Source organism: Homalodisca vitripennis, chromosome 5 (genome assembly GCF_021130785.1).
Source record: "Homalodisca vitripennis isolate AUS2020 chromosome 5, UT_GWSS_2.1, whole genome shotgun sequence".
In the NCBI taxonomy this organism is placed as follows: domain Eukaryota; kingdom Metazoa; phylum Arthropoda; class Insecta; order Hemiptera; family Cicadellidae; genus Homalodisca; species Homalodisca vitripennis.
The window spans coordinates 127,940,344-127,960,724 of NC_060211.1; the positions used below are offsets into that span (position 1 = coordinate 127,940,344).

General features: G+C 32.0%; 2 protein-coding genes across 6 annotated transcripts in view; both read left to right on the plus strand.

The window, feature by feature from the left end:
- The window catches only part of LOC124362863 (sialin-like), a 136,917-nt gene extending 128,922 nt beyond the window's left edge, over positions 1 to 7,995 (plus strand). For all 5 annotated transcript variants that reach the window (XM_046817728.1, XM_046817726.1, XM_046817725.1 and 2 more), the window contains 2 exons: positions 1,491 to 1,576; positions 4,447 to 7,995. In XM_046817728.1, coding sequence (XP_046673684.1) covers positions 1,491 to 1,576; positions 4,447 to 4,650 — 290 coding nt within the window. In that variant the 3' untranslated portion in view covers positions 4,651 to 7,995. The remainder of the gene's footprint in view (positions 1 to 1,490; positions 1,577 to 4,446) is intronic.
- A 3,244-nt stretch (positions 7,996 to 11,239) lies between these two features.
- Positions 11,240 to 19,610, plus strand: LOC124362865 (oocyte zinc finger protein XlCOF20). The gene is made up of 5 exons (XM_046817732.1): positions 11,240 to 11,349; positions 13,758 to 13,988; positions 14,833 to 15,040; positions 15,832 to 16,083; positions 18,994 to 19,610. The coding sequence occupies exons 2-5, from the start codon at positions 13,762 to 13,764 to the stop codon at positions 19,207 to 19,209; spliced, it is 903 nt and encodes a 300-aa protein (XP_046673688.1). The 5' UTR covers positions 11,240 to 11,349; positions 13,758 to 13,761; the 3' UTR covers positions 19,210 to 19,610.
- The last annotated feature ends 771 nt before the right edge of the window (positions 19,611 to 20,381 follow it).

A 20,381-nucleotide genomic window follows, 5' to 3' on the forward strand; every position in this document is an offset into this window, starting at 1 on the left:
GTAAAAACATGAGCGCCGTGATAGAAAATCCCGCCAAGTGTGAAGTGCGTGGTGTAATAAGATTTTTGTGGTCGAAAAGTTACACAGCAGCTGAAATTCGTCGTGAATTGAGTGCGGTGTATGGCCCAAACATTATGAGCGAAGGTGTAGTCCGTCAATGGGTTCGTTTTTTTAAAAATGGAAGAACGAACGTTCACGATTAAGACCGGAGTGGTAGGCCATCTCTCGTCAGTGATGATTTGGTGAACAAAGTGGATGAGAAAATTCGCGAGAACCGTCGTTTCACAATCTCGGAACTTTCAGATCATTTTCCTGAAATTTCTCGAAGTCTTATGCATGAGATAGTGACAGAAAAACTAGGCTATCACAAGTTTTGTGCTCGTTGGATTCCAAAAGTGCTCACCGATGATCACAAAATGAAAAGAATGAGTTCTGCCATAAACTTTCTTACTCGGTATGACGTTGAAGGAGAAACATTTTTGAACAGGATCGTTACAGGAGATGAGACTTGGGTAGCCTATGTGAATGCCGAAACAAAACAACAGTCAATGCAATGGGGTCATCCTGCTTCGCCAAGCAAGCCAAAGAAAGCTCGCCAATCTTTTTCAGCGAGAAAAATTGATGGCTACAGTTTTTTTGGTATGCTAAGGGCATCTTGCTCGTTGAATTTATGGAACGTGGTACGACCATTACAGCTGCAGCAGCTTACTGTGAAACCTTAAAACGGCTACGACGAGCGATTCAAAACAAGCGTCGTGGTCTTCTAACAACTGGTGTTGTGTTTGTCCATGACAACGCCCGCCCTCATACAGCTCAAAGAACAACAGAACTTTTGGAAAAGTTCAAATGGGACGTTTTTGACCACCCCCCCTACAGCCCGGACTTGGCTCCCAGTGATTTCCATCTTTTCCCGTACATGAAGCGGTGGCTTGCATCTCGGAGGTTTGCGAGTGATGAAGAGCTTCAAAACGCTGTGATAGGTTGGCTACGTTCTCAGGCGGCAGATTTTTTTAAAGACGGAATTTCAAAAACTGTTAAAAGATATGATAAGTGCTTGAATTTTTATGGTGAATATGTAGAAAAGTAGAGAAAAGCTGTAGTTGTAATATTTATATAATAAACTTTTTGTATCTCAACTGGTTTATTTTTTATTCCAAAACGGAGGTTACTTTGTGGACGACCCTCGTACATTACTCAGTATAATATGCACTTTGATAACTAATGTCTGAAATCCAATTAATTTTTCAAATCATCCATCGTCAATAACAAGCTTAAAAACAAAATAGATCTAAAAAATTAAAACTATTTACCAACAAAATGATAAATACATTAATTTGTAAAAATGTATAAAATTTCAAATACTATGTAAAATTTTAATACACACAAATTTTTGCTGAAATTACAATCCTTCCTGAAATACTTATCTTTGGTATTACAAAAATAAGTTACTTATTTGAAACGTTCCTCATAATCAATGTGATGTTGTTCAGGTCCAATCCTTGCATTTGCACAGACAATACACATGACTGCTAGTTTCCTGTCTCCGTTGGTGGCTGGTTTCTTACTGAAAAACAATGTAAGTTTTATATGTCAATTCAAATTCCGTATTTTACCATACTTATTTGTTTAGATTAATAGTTAGTTGAAAAGAAGTAGCTTACAATAAAATAAGGTTTAACATTTTTAATTAATACAGAAATTCATGCATTAGAAATAGAAATAGAATAGAATGGAATGGATTGGATTTTTACTGAATAAGCCAAAAGCAGTACAATCAGTAATATACTTTGAAATAATATTTTGATATTAGTCTTTGAAAATTGGTTTTGAGTTGTCAATATTCATCAAAGTTTGTGTTTTTAAAGTCTGACACACAATAAACTTCCTCTTCCAACAGAATATTTTTTATCTTGTTTTTAAAGTTCTTTAGTGGTAGATGTTTTATCCTTTCTGGTAAAACGTTGAACATTCATACTCCAATTTGGAAGGGGTCAGTTGTATGTGTCTTGGTGAGTCGGCCATGGGCCACGTCTAAATTATTTCTTTGTCTAGTGATGTAGCTATGTATTTCAATCCTGCTTGTCAAAAATTATGTGTTTTCTTTTATACGGGTCATCAGGGTCAAAGTGTATAGCGAGGGAAGAGTAAGCATTCCCACTCTTTTAAAATATCCATGGTGTGACTCTCTATGACTTAAATCACACAAAATGTGTGTTGCAGTTTTTTGGATCTTAAATATAGTGTCTGTATGAGGTGAAGATGCCCAGGCCAGTATGCAGTATGACAATTTGTTTCTATGCTTAGATATATACTTAAAACGTATTTGTGATGATTTAGAAAATAAATACTTATTTAGATAATTAGATATGGATGCTTCAATTGCAGAGAATGGAAGGAGGTAAAAAATATATATCTTAAAATTTGTAATTGTTAATATTTTAATGTTTTTAGTTCTGAAAAAAAAAAAAACAATTATTATTATTTTTACAAATCACATAATGTTTGGATCCACTGGACGTCAGCAATGTGGGAAGGAGGAGGATAGAATGTTTACCTAAAAACCTATTATGTAGGGAGTCCCACAGGGCTCATATGTTTACACTGTATATAAATGATGTCACTTCAATTACAAGGCATACAACAATTAATTTATCTACTGACAATTTGTAAATATATGTTCACTGTTTACCTAATGAAGTAGCTACTTTTGTGTCACTACTCAATTTGAATATTGAAGCTATTATCTTTTGGGCAAAACAACAATGACTGAAACTAAATTAATGGCAAATGCAAGCAATGAAAATACGTAATTCGAGAATGATTGTCCAAATTAATTTCGACAACGCACCAAAAATTAAAACTAACAGCTAAAATTAAATTACCAAAATAAATTGAAAAATCTCAGTCACCTGATAAGAAACCTCAAATGGACGGATAAAGTTATGATGACATGCAAAAAAGTCTTCTGTGGTATCCATGATTTAAAGCGTTTTGTTATCCAACTGTCATTCATTGTTAAGTTAATGCTAAGTCACTTATACTACCACACTTTGATAACTGTGATGTTGTGATAAGTGACATAGTCGTTGAGCAACTGGAGAGATACCGGCATGCTCAGAATTACTGTATTAGATTTATTTTAAATCTCAGATTTCATAACCATGTTACTCAATATTTCCAGTAGCTGTCACTCATCAAACTTTAAAAACTACATGAATTCCATATTCTGTCATTTAATACACTTAATTATCAAAACAAAACATCCTGTTTATTTGTTGTTTCAATTTTATCTCTGATAATAGTGAACAATCTATAAGAAGGTAAACAACATTACTATTAATTCCAATTCGTTGATCAACAATTTTTAATAGGACATTTTTACTGTTCACCCTACAAACGCTCTTCTCGGCGATATTAGATGTATTAAAGATCATGCATGCTTCAGGGCTGAGGTCAGGGACTTATTGTCAGGCAGGTGCCTGTGATATATATTAATATCCAGCTTGGCAGCATCAGCTGAAGTTTTATAATATCTTTTTAATTAAATGTATTTTTCTTTTAAAATAATATTGTTAGATCGGTCATTTTTACCCAAATTATATAAAAATAATAATTGTTCTTTCATTTTGTACATTACTTACCAGAAGTTTATTTTGAAAACAAATTATACATCATAACTTAGCGCCTTTAAATAGTGTTTGGCTATTAAATATACGTAAATATCTCATAATAGCAGTTTATAATGTGCAGACACTTTAAAACCTTTTATCTTTTACAGCACCACCTGGCAGTGAATTACATCAATGGGCATAGTATCTAAACCTTCTCTGTGAAAAATTATATATACATACAAATTTTAATAATGACCGGTCAAATAGCTACTGAGTCTATCAATGTCATATATATATATGACTTGTTATAGAAACATAGTTGGTACAGTGTATGTGTCCTCAAGTGTAATGGACAACAATATTGTTACTGTAGATAGTTGTTATTATTAAAATGGCTGGAAAAAAAAACAATAAATATTTCTTTTAATTGCAAATTAACTAGAGTGCTCCCAATAACAGTATGGAAGCATTTCGCTTTGTTTTGTAAGCACCACCTGGTAAGAAAACATTACTCCAGTTCAAAGGTGAAAGCAAAGATATATTATGTAAGAGTACAATAGAAATAGATTTTCTACAATGCTGACACTATTTAACAACCAAATATTATTACATCATAATTATAAAAATCATCAAAAAATAAGTTTGGACCACATTTCTATACTTATTTCAAATCCATTCTTATAAGTTTTTACTTAATTATGTTTTTTTTTTTAATTGGTTTGACCAACAGCTTGTATTTATCAGGAATGAATTTATGCTATATATTGTGTGCTAATAAATTTGTGTCATGTAATTTTAATAAAATGCAACTTAAAACAATTTTCTTTGTATCCAGACTAGCCTGGAGCAGTGGAGGAAGGTATTCTGGGTGGCGTCCTGTGTCGGTGTGGGCACCTATTTCTTCTTTCAAGTGTTTGGAACTTCTAAAGTTCAGCCTTGGAATTATCCTGATGGGAAGCTGCCGGATGAAGACACTGAACCTCTTCGCAAGAAGAAAGCAACACGTCGGGACAGTGCTGACTTTGCGACAGACGGATGACAACACATCACCTGCTCCGAGGACAGTTCACCGCTCGCGGTCTGTGAGGCATTTAATAGTGCTTATGTACAGGAGTCATGTGGTAGCCACTCAGAAGACAACTAGGCTAGCCATGGAATATAGCAGTTTTAGACTTAAACTATAAACAAATGTAACTGAAATTTCCGTTAGTTATCCTATTTTATTTCCACTGCATCCTTAAAATTTATATCATCTAGATAAATGTTTAAAATGTGCTTCAACTAGAATGTTTAGTAATATAATAGCCGTTACCAGCCAATAACAGTTATGGTATTGACAATATGAAAACGTGGTTATTTCTTTCAAGGTGCAACAAGTCCCTTCTTTGATAAATGCCTAAGAACAACCAAACTTGCATGAATCAATGCCTAATCTTTGTGAATCCAGTCTTTTACATTAGTTTAAAATAATTAACATGCTCACTTCCAAAATGAAGTAGCATTATCCTTCTCATGAGTTCAAACTCTTTTTATGATTGTTGGTGAACAAATGAAATCAAGTATTGTGATTAAGCAGTAAGAATTTTAGTGTTCTTCATTGTGACATTTAAAATTATGAATGTACCAAAGCAGTCACTAATTTCCTCTTCCATAAAATAAAAATCTCACAAGAGGCAAATTAATATTTTCAAAATGGGACATTCAGCCAGCAGTCACACAGACAGATTCAAATAATCATCTTTAGCAATGAATACTTTTGGTTGTTTAAAGGGTTTTGTAAATATTAGAGGGGCACTTGTACATAAAACTAATGAAATGTCAAAAAGAGATCGTAAGTTTCATTATCCTTAATTTAATTAAATGTTCATTTTCAAAAATATATAATAATTATATAAATAAATTATATGCTTACTTAAGGTTTTGTTGTACAATATCGTATACTGAAACAAATAAGATTACATGTATTAACTATATTAGTAGAATGAAATAGTTATACATAAATCAGTTTAGTTTTTTACATTATCTGTTACAGTTTTCAGTACATTTCTGACGGTGAACCATCATTGTGTTTTATGTGTATAGTCTACTGACCTATGCTCAGAAAATCCCTTATCCTCATTACATTTTTAGGCAACAATAATATAATAATAATAATAATAATCATAATAAGCATAAGTGATTATAATAGAAGGTCAGAAATTAATAATTATCCGTAATAACTTATTATACTATACTTATTGAGTTACACTGACAATTTTCATTGTGCTGTTTGGATTACTCACTGTCAAGAAAGCATGATCCTATTGTCAGACCTAGGGAAAACAATTAATGGGACCTAGTACAATATTAGTGAATTCTGTTGTCTAGCTCTAGTTATTAAACTCAGCGAGACATCTATGTTTCGATTGTCTTTGCTCTCCATACCGGAGTACAACATTGTGGTAAAATACCAAATAACTTGAAAATTCACCTTATCATTTTCTGCCTACAAAAATTCAATACAAGTTATTTTAAAAAAACAACAATCTCACATATCAACATGATTTAATACCTCCTTATGATTTTGGACGTAATATAACATTCATAGCGGTTGCATAAAAGTGTGCTACTGACGTAATATTACGCATCGGTATATTGATCATGCTTTATTCTGTTGTGTGCCATAATATTATGCGAGATGCATTCCTATGACAACAGTGTGTTGTGCAAGTAGTTCTGGCATTTTCTACTATATATATCAGCACTTTCTTGGTCCTCTATCATGAGTGTTTGCACCTTGATGAGTTTGCTGCGGTCACACAGTGCAGACAGATTATAGGATACCCTGTAATATCACATAATTATGTTGCTACACCTTTTTGTAATTAAGCTTATAGTGTAGTCTAAATGAATTGTTTTACAAAATATCTCTTAAAACTGTAAAATGGAATGATCCTATACAAGCGAGTTGTCTGAGCATAGGCACTAGTTGTACCTGTCAGAAGTGCTGCAAATGTAAATTAAATCTACTTTATGAATTGCTATTTAGCTATCTTTTATGAACTTTCTTTTCTTGCTACATTCTAGTTTACGCTACTAACATTGGCATTTTTCTTATCTAAATCATCATATGATTAACAAGAAAATCAATGGACGAATGGTAACGCTGTTGGCCCAAACAATAATAGCTGTAACGTTTCTAGCTGTGCCTACCGATTCTTGTATATGCACTATGTATTTAATTTTTATATAAGAGTATTATTTATTGAGTAAATAAATATATGTAACACAATATAGAAAAATAGCCTTTGTAAAGTTTGTTATGTAAATCAAAATAGTTATAGGACATTCAATTTGTGATATTTAAATAATAAATAAAGTAAGTGTTTAATTGACAGTATTAGTTGTTTAAGAATATACCTACAGAAGTTTTTTTCATCATAACATTTCATTTTTAGTAGTGCCATTTATTTTAAAGCCAACCATATCTTGCCTTTGTTTATTGGATTTATCATAGTAATACATATAATGCAGTAACGATCATGGAGCTAGTTAAATCTATCAATTAATGTACGAGTACTTTAGCTATTACTATTATTCTTGCTTTACCTCCTTTGGATAATTTTCAGTACCGGAGGAAAGGGAGCTGGGGTCACTTACATTAACATTTTGCAAATTCAATACTGTTGTTACTCTAAACAGTATTGATTTCAAATAGCTTTAAAATATTTTACATTAGGGCTTTAAGCAATGAACTTTTTTATTAAAAAATTAAAATAGCAAATATAAAATAATGTAGATCAAATGATGTTTGCTTCATGCATTTTTGACAATATTACCTAGAAAAATAACTACTATTAACTAATTACTTAATACGATAAAACAAGTATGATTGAGGGATTCCAGCTCCCATTAGTATCTTAATAATATTAATAATGCTGTAACTATGTTTGGAAAACAATATGCTGCAATTTTAAATCAATGTTCTAAAATATGAGATACAATAACAGACTTAGTGTGAATTTTAATGTTACCTAAATTTTTTATAAAATTATGCTTATAACAGAATGTATTATGAACATGTTTAATATATTCAAAAAGCATAGACCTTTACATAAATTTTTATTTTAACTCACATTTACTATATAAAATTAAAATTTTATAACAGGAAAAGTTTTGTATTTTTTTAGATTTGCAGAAAAATACAACAACAAAAATATATTCACATTATTATACTTCACTAAGTAGAGTATATACCTTTAATAATATTGAATGAGCTCCATATAGCATTATATTCAGAAATGTACAATGGCTGCTGTAGGCCTAAACTGTAGTTATTCCTTGTTTTAATCAAATAAGTTCCTGTAGATACAAAATGTTGAAGTAATTAAATTATATTTTTATATGTTGTTTCGTTTTGTTTATGAACCTCAAATCCTGCAACTAAATCTTCTTTTGTGCCAATGAAGGATCCACACAAGGAACTATGGATGCTTCTAACTGGCTGAGCATTAACAAAGCCTATCCTACTCCAGGACTGGAAAAATGTATTTCAATGTGTCTCTGTCTGTGCACTAGGGTTGTAAAACATCTAGGTACTTATGAATCAGGGTAGATACCCTATGTTCATAATTACATGAGTATTTTGAGTTTTAATTGCAAATCTTGTCTCGGGTGAGTTAAACCTTGTGAAATGCTGGAAACTCATTTTTCAGAGTTATTACAACAATTAATAGAAAGTTATAACTATATTTAAAAGTTTACTCAGAAATAGGCAAATTTAGTTTCTATTTGTCTGTCCATGTGATATATCATTCAGCCAAACCCATAGAGTAATGTGCATGATCATAAAACTCAATGTTGTCTATATAGAAAAGTACCGTAACTTGCAAAATTTCAAGTCTATAGATAACTTCTTTTTCAATATATTGTGCGGATATGGGGTATTAATACCCAGGGAGACGGTAAATATAAATTGGGTATTTACCCAAAGGTCAATCTCCAAAAGAGAGTATTTTTAGTATTTGAGGGTTATATGACATTATAAATGACATTATTAAATAAATTAGTGTCCTCCTCCGTAGACTAATGGTTATAGTCTCGGCTCTCTAACCGAGAGATCACAGGTTCAAATCCCGGGGAGGTCCAATCATGTACTTTGTACTTTAATAAAAAACCAGTGTACTTCGAAGCCGGCATAGCTGACGATGAGGCTTAAATGAGATTAAAAAAAGAAATAAATTAAGCTATAGACTTGAAATTGTGCATGCATCCGCAGTGAAGCCTGTTACGGACAAGTGATGTGGTGTACTCCTACCTTGTTACTATTTATTGAGAGTATAATAGTCAGTAAAACTTTTACTCCAACCAAACCTTCAAAGCTGAAAAAGTTTAGAAGACGAAACCTCGTACTATAAAATAACTGTGTAACTGCAATACATGCAGTTAATGCATATATTTAGATAAATTTATATTAATTAGTTTATCAAATATTGACTTATCTTCTCACACAAGTCTAGGTTTCTTGATTTTGTAATTTTAAAACTGTAAAAAGACTAAATGCATTAAGAAAAAGTCGTGTTTATCTTTGATTATATTAGTTGTTTAATTGATACGACCAAAAGGTTTAGGAATTTAAAATCTATTAATTGCTCTCTTTGCAAACAAATATTTAATAACATGGTTGCAATTGTAATTCTTATGAGAACTGGCATAGACGTTCTACTAGTAAATGCAAAGTTCTAGTTCTTTTTTGGGGCTAACCCAAGCAAGTGGAATATAGAAACCAAAACTATTTTGTGATGGTTGATACATAGGGAGAATGTAATCAAATGTGATGGCGACACCTTGTGGCTGAACAGCTTTAAAACAGCAGCAAGTTATATAGTGCTTTTACAGCCCAAGGGCCAATACTAATGTATAACAACTACCATATAAGTCTTGTGAATAATTATGGAATGTTACAAATATTACAAATATCATGGAATACATGTAAAAACCCAATAAAGTTATTGATTTTATTTTCAACCATCAAAAATAGGCAACGCCGCAGTGACATATATTTTCTTCATGAAATAACCTGCTTAGGATAACTAAGTCTTTGTAATTGCAAAAATATCCTATGGAATTTTTTTTCTGCACAGTGATTTGAGCACGTTTGTAACAAAGACATGGAGTTTCTAACCATTTTAAATTTATGATTAAGGGCTCCGAGTTTAGCAGGTTCTAAAGACTGAAATCTCCTCGAATCCAGGACATTCTAGATGCATGGATCTTCAAGAGGACCAGGATCTCATAAAGGCTTGATCATTCAGTTCCTGAAACTAGATTTAGAAAACTTTCGCTAGTCGGGTATAGAAAACTTCCAAAGGCCAGGATATTGCTCCCATAAGATAAAACCTCTTATGATTTTATGTATGATGTTACAAGTGTATTGTTGTTGAGTATACAATCGTAAAATTTTAGTTATATAAAAAAGTGTATTATTAAATTACCATCGATCCTTTTATTATCTACCGGGCGGTGAAAATTTGGCATACGTTGTAAATCTGTACTTTAAAACGTTCAGTTTTCAACACTAATTCAATAGGTTTTATTTAGCACAGCACTGACGCCCGCTCGACTAAACGCGGAAACCACCAGGCTGTCGAGGATGGTGCTACCACGATCATCATGTGTTTTCTACTTCTGACTTAATTAAATGATAACAATATATGAACAGAACAAATGAGTTGGACTGTCCTTTAACCTTTTGACTAAAATAAAATGGGGTTTTTATCAATAGGAACCTATGCACTAATATTCAAGTATCTATGACCTTTCTTTTAAGAGTTATCGTAAAGAGAGACGGACTCATATATTTCAAATTTCAAGTCTTTATGACATTACTATCACGATTTATAGCATAGACGGCAGACAAACAGACAACAGACAAATGGACTGCTCTTTGCCTTTTGATCCTAAAGTCAATATGATATTTTCTTGGAACAAGAGGAAGCTGTAGGCTAAGTTTCAAATCTTTAGTACTTTTCTATCAAGATTATACAGCACAGATGGACACGATTTCAATAAGGCTCTGTTGGGTCTATAATAATACTTCTATAAACTGGAAGCTTTTGCGTGGTTTCAGAGCACGTGATTTTTGGACGCAGAACAAATTTAGATATAAAATAGTATTGCATTTTTGTTGCATAATGTAATACTGCCATTATATACTTTAATTTAGAAAGAGAATGTAGCTTTAGAATGTAGAATCGTAGCTTACGAGAATGATGAGGCTGGGTAACTATTTCTGCCATACAGTTGATTTCTTCAATGAAAATGCCTCAGCAATTCTGAAAAGAGTACTGGCTGTCTACCAATATAGTTCTGAATAAACATTTATATTATATTTAAGTCAAATTATGTTACATGTAATTGGTTGTAAATTGCTGATCCCCACTTCTTTTTTTGTATGTCTCTTTTAATTAATATTGTTTATAGTTTTTACTTTGCACTTAAGTAGATCCTGATTATTTTATACGTAATAGTTTTACCTTTCGAATCAATTAAAATAAAACATAAAATTAAGCTATAAATTGATAATTGTTTCTCTTTGTTTTCACATTGGTATAACAACCTGTCAGTGTCAGTTTTCGTTTACTCTATGCTCTCGATTGTTATTGATTGTTATGGTTAGTTGCCAATTTGGTTGAAGTTGTCATTTTTTATGTCAGTGTTCTGTTTTGTGTAGATAATTTTATAATATTTTATTTCTCTGGTGAGTGAAACGTGTATATTTATTCGTTAAATCATACAAAACGTTTCCTAAACGTTTTATTTACTCTATTCTTACTGCGATAAATTGATTAAATATAGGCTAGAACTAAAACATCGTACCGGTTAAAATTCACCAGTGTAGCTTAGTAGGATTGATTATACATTTCAGATTCAAAATATGCTTTGTCTTAGTGAAAATATTTATTCAGTATATATTTTAATATGATAGCTTTCATTGATGTGTAATTTTTCAGTTGATATCCTAACTTTACCCAGTAACCTTAGATGTGGGTAAAAGCTTGTTTTAACCCATTCACTGCGAGATTTCTATAATAATGAGTGCCCCGGGGCTAAATTTTTGTGTCTGTAAAAACTCACTTTACATGTCCAGAAATGCAGAATATGGGTCTACTGGATTTTGAGCGTTCTTTCCGCTGGTAGAGAACATTTTGTTCCATCAGTCACCAGTGGACCCCTAGCTCCACCCCATAACACCATTGTTTACAGTTTTTCTTGTTTTAGTTTTTACATATTTATAGGCCCTCTCTCACCTCCCATTTGCACAGTTTATAAATTGTCATGGTAAATGGTAAAACACTCACCCGTGCAAAGACGCTGTTTGTCAGGACAAGTATCGCTTAAGTTAAATATACAGTTTTTACTTTTCTCTCAACTTTTTGCCAGCATCTTTGGCAGTTCTTTCGCCTTACACTATTGATGTCTCATTTGGAAGATTTGACAATTACATGTCTTCACATTTTCTCTTCTCTGACGTTGATTTTACAGGTTCCTTTGATGGCATCGGCAACAATGATTTTATGACTTGAAGTCGAAAGTCATATAATCATATTTTAGGGTGGTACATGTTCTGCAAAATATGATTGTTCAACAACAGCATTTGTACTCCATGGGTTTTCTTATGCCGGCGAGTGTTTTCCGCTCGCAGGGATAGTAGCTCATCATCTGATCGACCCTATCAACCCCACTTATAAAGGCTTTGTATTTGACAAATGCGAGAGGTTTTTGTTAGGAGCAGCTATTTGTCAATAAAATTGATTATCTCATGCTCATGCTCATTCAATATGTAAGTAACTTCATGCTTATCCTTCCATTTTCTGATCATCACACTACTGTATTTCCGTGTCTGGCTATGGATTCACCAGTTTTGAGCGTGGCTAATTTTACCTCAGTTGGAATTATTTTGGTTTTGGCGCAAAGGCCCCGTAGAGTAGATTTTATACGCCAAGAGCCTAGAGGACAGCCTGTAATTGTTATATTAGTTTTCCATGTACACAGTGGGCCTATTACCTAGTTTTTATTTCAACAAATGCATGACAACCTTTTCAGTATTCTGATCCTTGCTACCTACAACATTGTCTGAAGAGCCAGTGTAAACTAAAACTTGTATTATAAGTCCTTGGGGTTCTGTCAGTGTGTAGAGTTTCACTCCATATTCACAGCTATTTTATTTCAATATTCACATCACTGGTTTTGGTGCCTGATTTGGAACTGCAGCCAATATGTATCTAAATATATTTACTTTTCAGAACTCATACTTATAGCAAATAATGAGACCTACTATTTGTATTGTTGTAGGCTGTTTCTATTTTAGATTTTTGTTTCCATAAAAAAGAAAAGTGAAAATGGGTGAAAGCCAAACGTAATGATCAACTATCACTACATTGGTGCAAATAAACATAAAAGTAAATATTGTTACATTTTGACAAGAATCTGATATAAATAGTAATACTTCAATCAGTGAAATGTAGAAAGTATAATATTTGTTAACATGAAGGCAAAAATAAAAAGAGAAAACAATTAATTGTGTTTTGCTTTTGTAAAGCTGTTACTAAACATGAGGTTTCCATTAATACATTAAAAACATGTTTAAGGTTCTAAATTTGGATTGATATCCATTTTGACAGTTATATAGTTTTACAGTATAAACATAAACTTTCTTGTAAAGGAAACAAGTATAAAAACACTATGTCATTGGAGTTATTGTAGAGAAGTTTTATTGGATGGTCAAGGTTTTTGAGGAACAAGAATTGTTAATTGCGTTGTGTTAATGTAAATAAATTATTGTAAGGTGGGTAAAGGTGGGGTAATTTTATGTTCTTAAAATTAAATTTGCTATAGTTATGTATTTTTAAATTTTTCTATTTTTTATTTCATAAAGTATTATAACATAATACCTGTACAATATCGATATCAGTATTTAAAATCTATGTTTATAATCGATTATTTTGCTGGCCTCTTATGGTCAGTCTAATTTTAGACAGACTATTTCCCAACATTTTACATACAAGTTCATATAATTGCAAAGAATTGTATTATTAGACACAGAATTAAAATATTCTAATTACAGGTTTTAAAGACTTTTAAAATTTAATATTTTAACTTTTGTAGCGAAATGAATGACAGTACAAAAAATGGATTCTTAGAAATTACTTCAAACTCCATACTACAGCAGCACTTAGAAGCACAGTCACACCAGAAGATGAAGCTGAACGAACCTCAATCAAACTACAGCCTAAAAGTGCCACAAATACACCATACCCAAGAAGCCTTCACGATGGTTCCAGATGATGGTTTAGGCTACGATGATGGCGTCAGAGTTCTCCGTGCTATTGGAACTTGGTAAGGGTTACATGAAAATATATATAAGAAGATGATTGAATAATTATTAGAAAGAAATTATATGATTACTGTTTGTTCATTTGTTCAAATAAGTTTTAGGCTTAGGTAATAAACTATTTTGTTCAATAGTAGGAGCTGTAAAACATAAATTTTGCTTGTATATACTTTGCTAAAAGTGACAAGTCAGAGTGGAATTCACTGTATAAATTAATTTGAGAATTTTCAAAGTTGCAGAATGAGACTGCCATAAAATCCAAATTCTTGTTATTTCTTCCAAAAACGTTTCTAAAAATTTCACAAATTTGCATATTTAAAACAAAGTTTAAATCATTTTTAATTGAAAAATCAGTATACTCATTTAAAGAATATTTTGAGGTAACTTAGTTCATCTAACAATTTAGTAGTTAATATGACATATTATAAATAGTAGCCAAATTGTCAAATTTACATAACATTTTGAGGCAAACTTCTTTATTTATTGATTTATGTAGTCACTAAATGGATATTGTATTTAATGGTTGACGCTATTCTGTATTAAATATGTGTACATTGTATGAGTCTTGAATAATGTTAATTTGAATTGAATTGAATTGAAATAGGCATGTACTTTAGGTATGAATCTATGATCATCTATAATACTTAAGATGCTAAAACTAAGATGAACTTAATTTTTGTAATCCTTCAATTCATAATTTGTTCAAACAGATTACTTAACAGCAAAACAGTGTTCAAGAATTTGACTATCAATAAATCTTTTATTACAAATTCATTGGACGCAGTATGTGCTCTATATTTAGATGCCTTATATTACTTTCTGATCATTAATATTAATGTTTCATTTAAGGGCTCCTGATTACCCTAATGGATCAAGCACATATCAACCAGAGAGTATTTACCCTGATATCAACAAGAAAATGCCACCCCAGACCAGTTCAGTACCAGTACAACAGTTTCAGATGAGTTCTCCGAAGCCCAAACCTAAAGTTGAGAACAACAATAAAAGCTTTACTTGTACAGAATGTGGAAAAGGATTAGCAAGGAAAGATAAACTTGTAAGTTAATCTGCCTAGTAAAATAAAATTTTCCTCATCAACTTCTGGAGATGGTAAAACTTGATTTAGAAATAATACTTGGGGCTCCTACTTGTTCTAGTGTCATTGTATATTACATATAATTTATATGAGAGATGGGTTAACTTTTGTGCCATTATTATTTTTAATATGAGTCTGAATACAAGTAATAGTACAGTAAATCCAGCCGTGCGATTTACGGTGCTTCCAATAGATATGGCGTAGTGACAAACAGTAAAATGTTTTGTAACTGTTAGGTTTTTGAGTAAGGAATGCCACATGGGCAAGCTCGACCACTTTGTTCCACACATCAGGCTGTGGAGTGGGAGTATGAGAGGGGCAAGAAAGGGTTGGGGGGGGGGCTTTTATTTTCCTTGCAATGAATTCAACCACTTTATTTATGAACATTGACTCTGATGATCCTTGTACCAGTGTCAGATTTCAGATGCTGCAGTAAGCAGAAGGTGAAATCGAGCTTAACTCAATATTCTTTCTATTCATGCAAACATAATAGCCCGAACCAATGAGTTGTCAAAAATGTTAAGAAAAAAATGATATGCTACAACATTGTGTACAATTAGACTTTATTTGTAAGTGTGACAATAAAATTTAAACATGCAAAGTGATGAAAACGTAGTGACCATATTCAACATTTACCATTACAAATATTTGTGTTTAATGTTCTCACTGTCTGCAAATGCTTGTACTAGTTTTTAAATATTCTTCATTTATTGTATAAATATTACTAGTTACTACCAACAATCTGTTTGCAGGTAATACACATGCGTATCCACACAGGAGAGAAGCCATACGTGTGTGAGGTGTGTAAGAAGGCCTTTGCACGACGGGACAAGCTGGTAATCCATATGAACAAACTGAACCACCTGACGCCATCCAACCTTGCTCCTCTGTCCAAGCGACCCCCTGATGTCCGACCGCAGACACTGGCCACGGTCAGCCAGCGCAAGGAGATGAAGGACGAGAGCACATCCCCTCCTCCACTAGGAGCTCTCATGGCACCTCAGGTCAGCACACTTTGGTGTGGCAGTATTTTTAAGGATCTTTATAAATCCAAGACAGTATTGACTATGCTGTCTTGTATGTCATCATTTTTTTTATTATAACATAAGATTAATGCTGCTATTGAACAACTTCACTCTAAGATAAGATATCTTTTATATTTTGATATAAAGAAAGTGTAAATGAAATGTAAAAAAAAAATACAACCATACAAAAAGAACTATTGGAACATAAATCTCACTTAAATTTGAAATAATCAGAAACTGCATAATGTCTTTGCTATATATTTTTTTGAACAAAATTAAAGATTGAACTTAATTTATGTAGTTTATAAGTTTATACGGGTGGATTTTAATTAGTTTACTTGTTGTTTTAAAAGCAAGCAGTCCATAGTATTGAAGACAGCAGAGTAGGGAAGAATATGAGATTAATTTCCATTACCTGAGAATCATTATTGTTATGTAATAGCTATATTCTCAATCTAGATACTTTCTAGACTGTGTTATAGGAATTTCAGCATTATAAACATTGAGAAGGATAGCAGCAAGGAACAAAACTGGGGGAGGCGATTATGAAGTTGTCTGAAACCCTTCTTCTTATTTTCTAGATAAAATTTAATCAACAGTTACTTAACCCTTCAACACAGGGATATCAGCAAGCCAGCTACTGCCAAACATGGGAGATAGCTAGTCTGCAGTCACTGATATAGTGAGTCAACTACATGGTCATTATATTCCATTTTTCAAGGTTACTTTGTTAAATATAGTAAGAAACCGTTCATAATGATAGGAAAACTTATTACAATACTATTTTTTTATAAATGCTCCCACTGAAAAAAAAAACAAAAACTCAATTTTCATTATTAGACTAGCGTTACAAAATCCACCTAACTACAACAATGGTTGCACACTCTTACACACTAATTGTACATAAAAACAATTTATATTTGTACTATAACCTATATTACAGTGATAATATAAATCATCTGCATTGTTAATTGTTGAAATGAGCTGAATAAAATAAACAGTTTACCTGGAATTGCGAGCTGTTTGGTCCGTATGCTGCTCATTCCGAGCTCATATTGTCCTACAATTTTCTTGCTCTATTCTTGTAACTATTCCATGTTGCTTTTTGTAAACAGTCTATCTATAATTGCGAGCTGTGTGGTCGTATGCTACCCAGTCGAGAGAAATTGTCTGCTCACAACCGAGCTTGCATGATCCTGCAGTTTTCTTATTTTACCCCTTATAACTATTTCATGTTGTTTTTTGTATATAGGCTACCTGGATATAACGACTTAGATTGTAGATATAAATATTCCAGAATATTAATATTTAAATTATCAATGAGACATCCAAGACGATATAAAATATATTTTTTTATTAGTAAGCTTCGAGTGAATATTCAGTACAATTTATTATTAAGTTGTTAACTATTAAATATTATCTGGATTGTCTAAAATAAAAATCACAGTTCTAAATAAAAACAATGAATTTATTATAAAACTGACAAATTAATAAGTTCAACGTTTCAGAATTTTCATCACTCTATTTTCCACAAAGAATTGACAAACCGTTTAGTAAATTTAAAAGTTCCTTTGGCAAGAAATAAAAATATTAATCAAATATATCAAACTAAAATTAGAGCTCTCTTCTAAAATAAAATAATAAAGTTTTAAAATAAAAATCAAATACCACTTGGAAATAACTAAAATAAAAATGTTCACTTCTAAGTACACTTACAATTCAAAAAATAAAAATTTAAACTTCTCTTTTCACTAGTTGAACCTTAACTTTCAAGTCTTTGCAATTCAGATTACAAATTTCTCAAACAATTATTAAAGTTCAATTAATTACCAATTAATAATTCACAATAAAACAGTTCAAGTTAAATATTAATAAATTACTAAATTTCCAACTTTCAATTAAAGTTATTAACAAAGTTCAATTTTAATTCACCTTTCTTGCAAGTTTGAACCAAATGTAACTTGTATGATTCTATTATGCTCTATTGTTCATCGAGAATTGATTATGCAGATTGCTCCTGTAGTTTCTATGAATTTAATTTTTTCGTATAAAAAAGACAACAAAATTAATTTAATATCAGATCTGGAAGACTATTTTAATATAACGTACAATAAATTTGGTCCTTACCTCAAAATCCCTCACGGAAAAAAATTTAGAAATACGGCACACTGTAATCCACTTAATTAACGAAAATTACCAAAAGAAGGGCGAAAATTATGAGCTGGCGCTTATATACTTCCCCTTCAAATCAATTCTGCTGGACATCCGCGGTGTTCTCTCATTGGCAGCTGTACCAAACAAGGAGAACAATAGCTGTAACAAGACAAGTTCTAATCAATTCAAGGCAGTCAACCGCCTTCCTAACAATTTAAAACTACCGGTAGTAACTTGCCAAAGGATTATATATTCGTTTTTACCCTAATTTCTCACAATCTAATTTAAAATTAAATCCCAATATTTCGTTCCCAAAATTTTCATTTAATTTAAATTTTAATTAAAAAATAAACCAATGTAGCTTTAAAAACGCTACACTGGAGTTGTGAGCTGTTTGGTTGTATGCAGCTCATTCCGAGCTCATATTCTCCTACAGTTTTCTTGCTCTATTTCTTATAACTATTTCATGTTGTTTTTTGTATATAGGCTACCTGGAGTTTTGGGCTGTTTGGTTGTATGCAGCTCATTCCGAGATCATATTGTCCTACAGTTTTCTTGCTCTATTCCTTATAACTATTTTAAGTAGTTTCTTGTATACAGGCTACCTGGATTTGAGAGCTGTGTGCTTGTATGTCGCATAACAGAGAGGAATGGTCTTCTCACACCCGAGCTCACATTACTACAGTTTATTTACTCTATCTCTTATAACTGTTTTATATAATTTTTTGTATACAGGCTACCTGGAGTTGCGAGCTCTGCGGCCGTGTGCTGCCCAGCCGAGAGGAATGGTCGGCCCACACCCGAGCTCACTTGGAGCCCCCTACTCCCTACCCTCCTCCCGATCAGAGCTACTGTCTCATGTGCCACCAGGCCTTTCCAGATCGGGAGCAGTTCATGTTCCATCTGCGCACCCACTTCCGCCCAGCTGATACAACCCAGGTCTGCTCCTAATCTTCCAACATCATCACTCTGTCCCGGTGTGTGTTCGTAGTCTGTGTAAATTATTGTAGTACTGTTCACTTTGTGTGTTTAATCATTAGACTGAGAGCACGAGACTTTTACACATCTACTGCTATTCAGCTAGTCATTTTAGGTAATTAATTATATGTTATGATTTAAGTGATTTCCCATGACTTCTTCAGTGAAACTCATGGCTGTTCTCAGGTTTTGCTGAACACGAGTGTTAAAATGTATATTTGCATGTATTTTTATTTCTTTTGCAATGTTAATTGAAATTGGTGCCTAATGGATTTTGTATTCAGATTAAGTACTGCAATAGTATCGTGGTAGACTTATCTAATTCTCCTTTATTTTGGTTATAGCAGATGAGTAAAACGCGATTATTAAGTTTATTTTTTCCTTTTTGTCTAATCATTTAAATGAAGTATTGTATAAAACTTACAATTAATTACAAATTAACATACCATACATATTGGCCATTAGATATATCTGTATCTAAAGATTTTATTGAATTCCACATTTCTTGTAATTACAAAAGTGGAATATACTAAAACAAATTGGGAGCCAACCATTACTCCTGTTGACACACATAAAAGTTAGCAGATTTAACCAGAAACCATATCCGACCCCTACAGAATTTCAGTTCTTAACATTTTTATAACATTTTGAACTTTGATTTAAGGGTTTATGTTAAAAAAATAACAGGTATTCAATCCCTGAAATTACTTTCATTTATTTTCTTGACCATGAACAGGTAAATATTACATTTATATAGTAATCTTTTTTATGTATACAAAATTGAGACTGATACATGGTGTGGACAAGAAAGTAATTTATTACTATATGATGTATATAGTATTGTATTTAAACAAATTAAATATTTTTATCTAAAAAGCTTTATAGACCTTGCAAATCGTCTAACACTTATTTTAAAATTTTATCAAATGGTAAGAATCATTGGTTTACTTGTGTAATTTATGATTCAATGACATTTTATATTGCAAAACATGAACAATGGATTACTTATAGAAAAATGGTTTTGAAAAAATGCAATATAATATGTTAAGATTACCTTATGTATGTATAAACTACCAACTCCGTTTCCACAGCAATTCCATTTTGTTTATAGTATCATAGAATATTGCAACATTTCCTGTCATTAT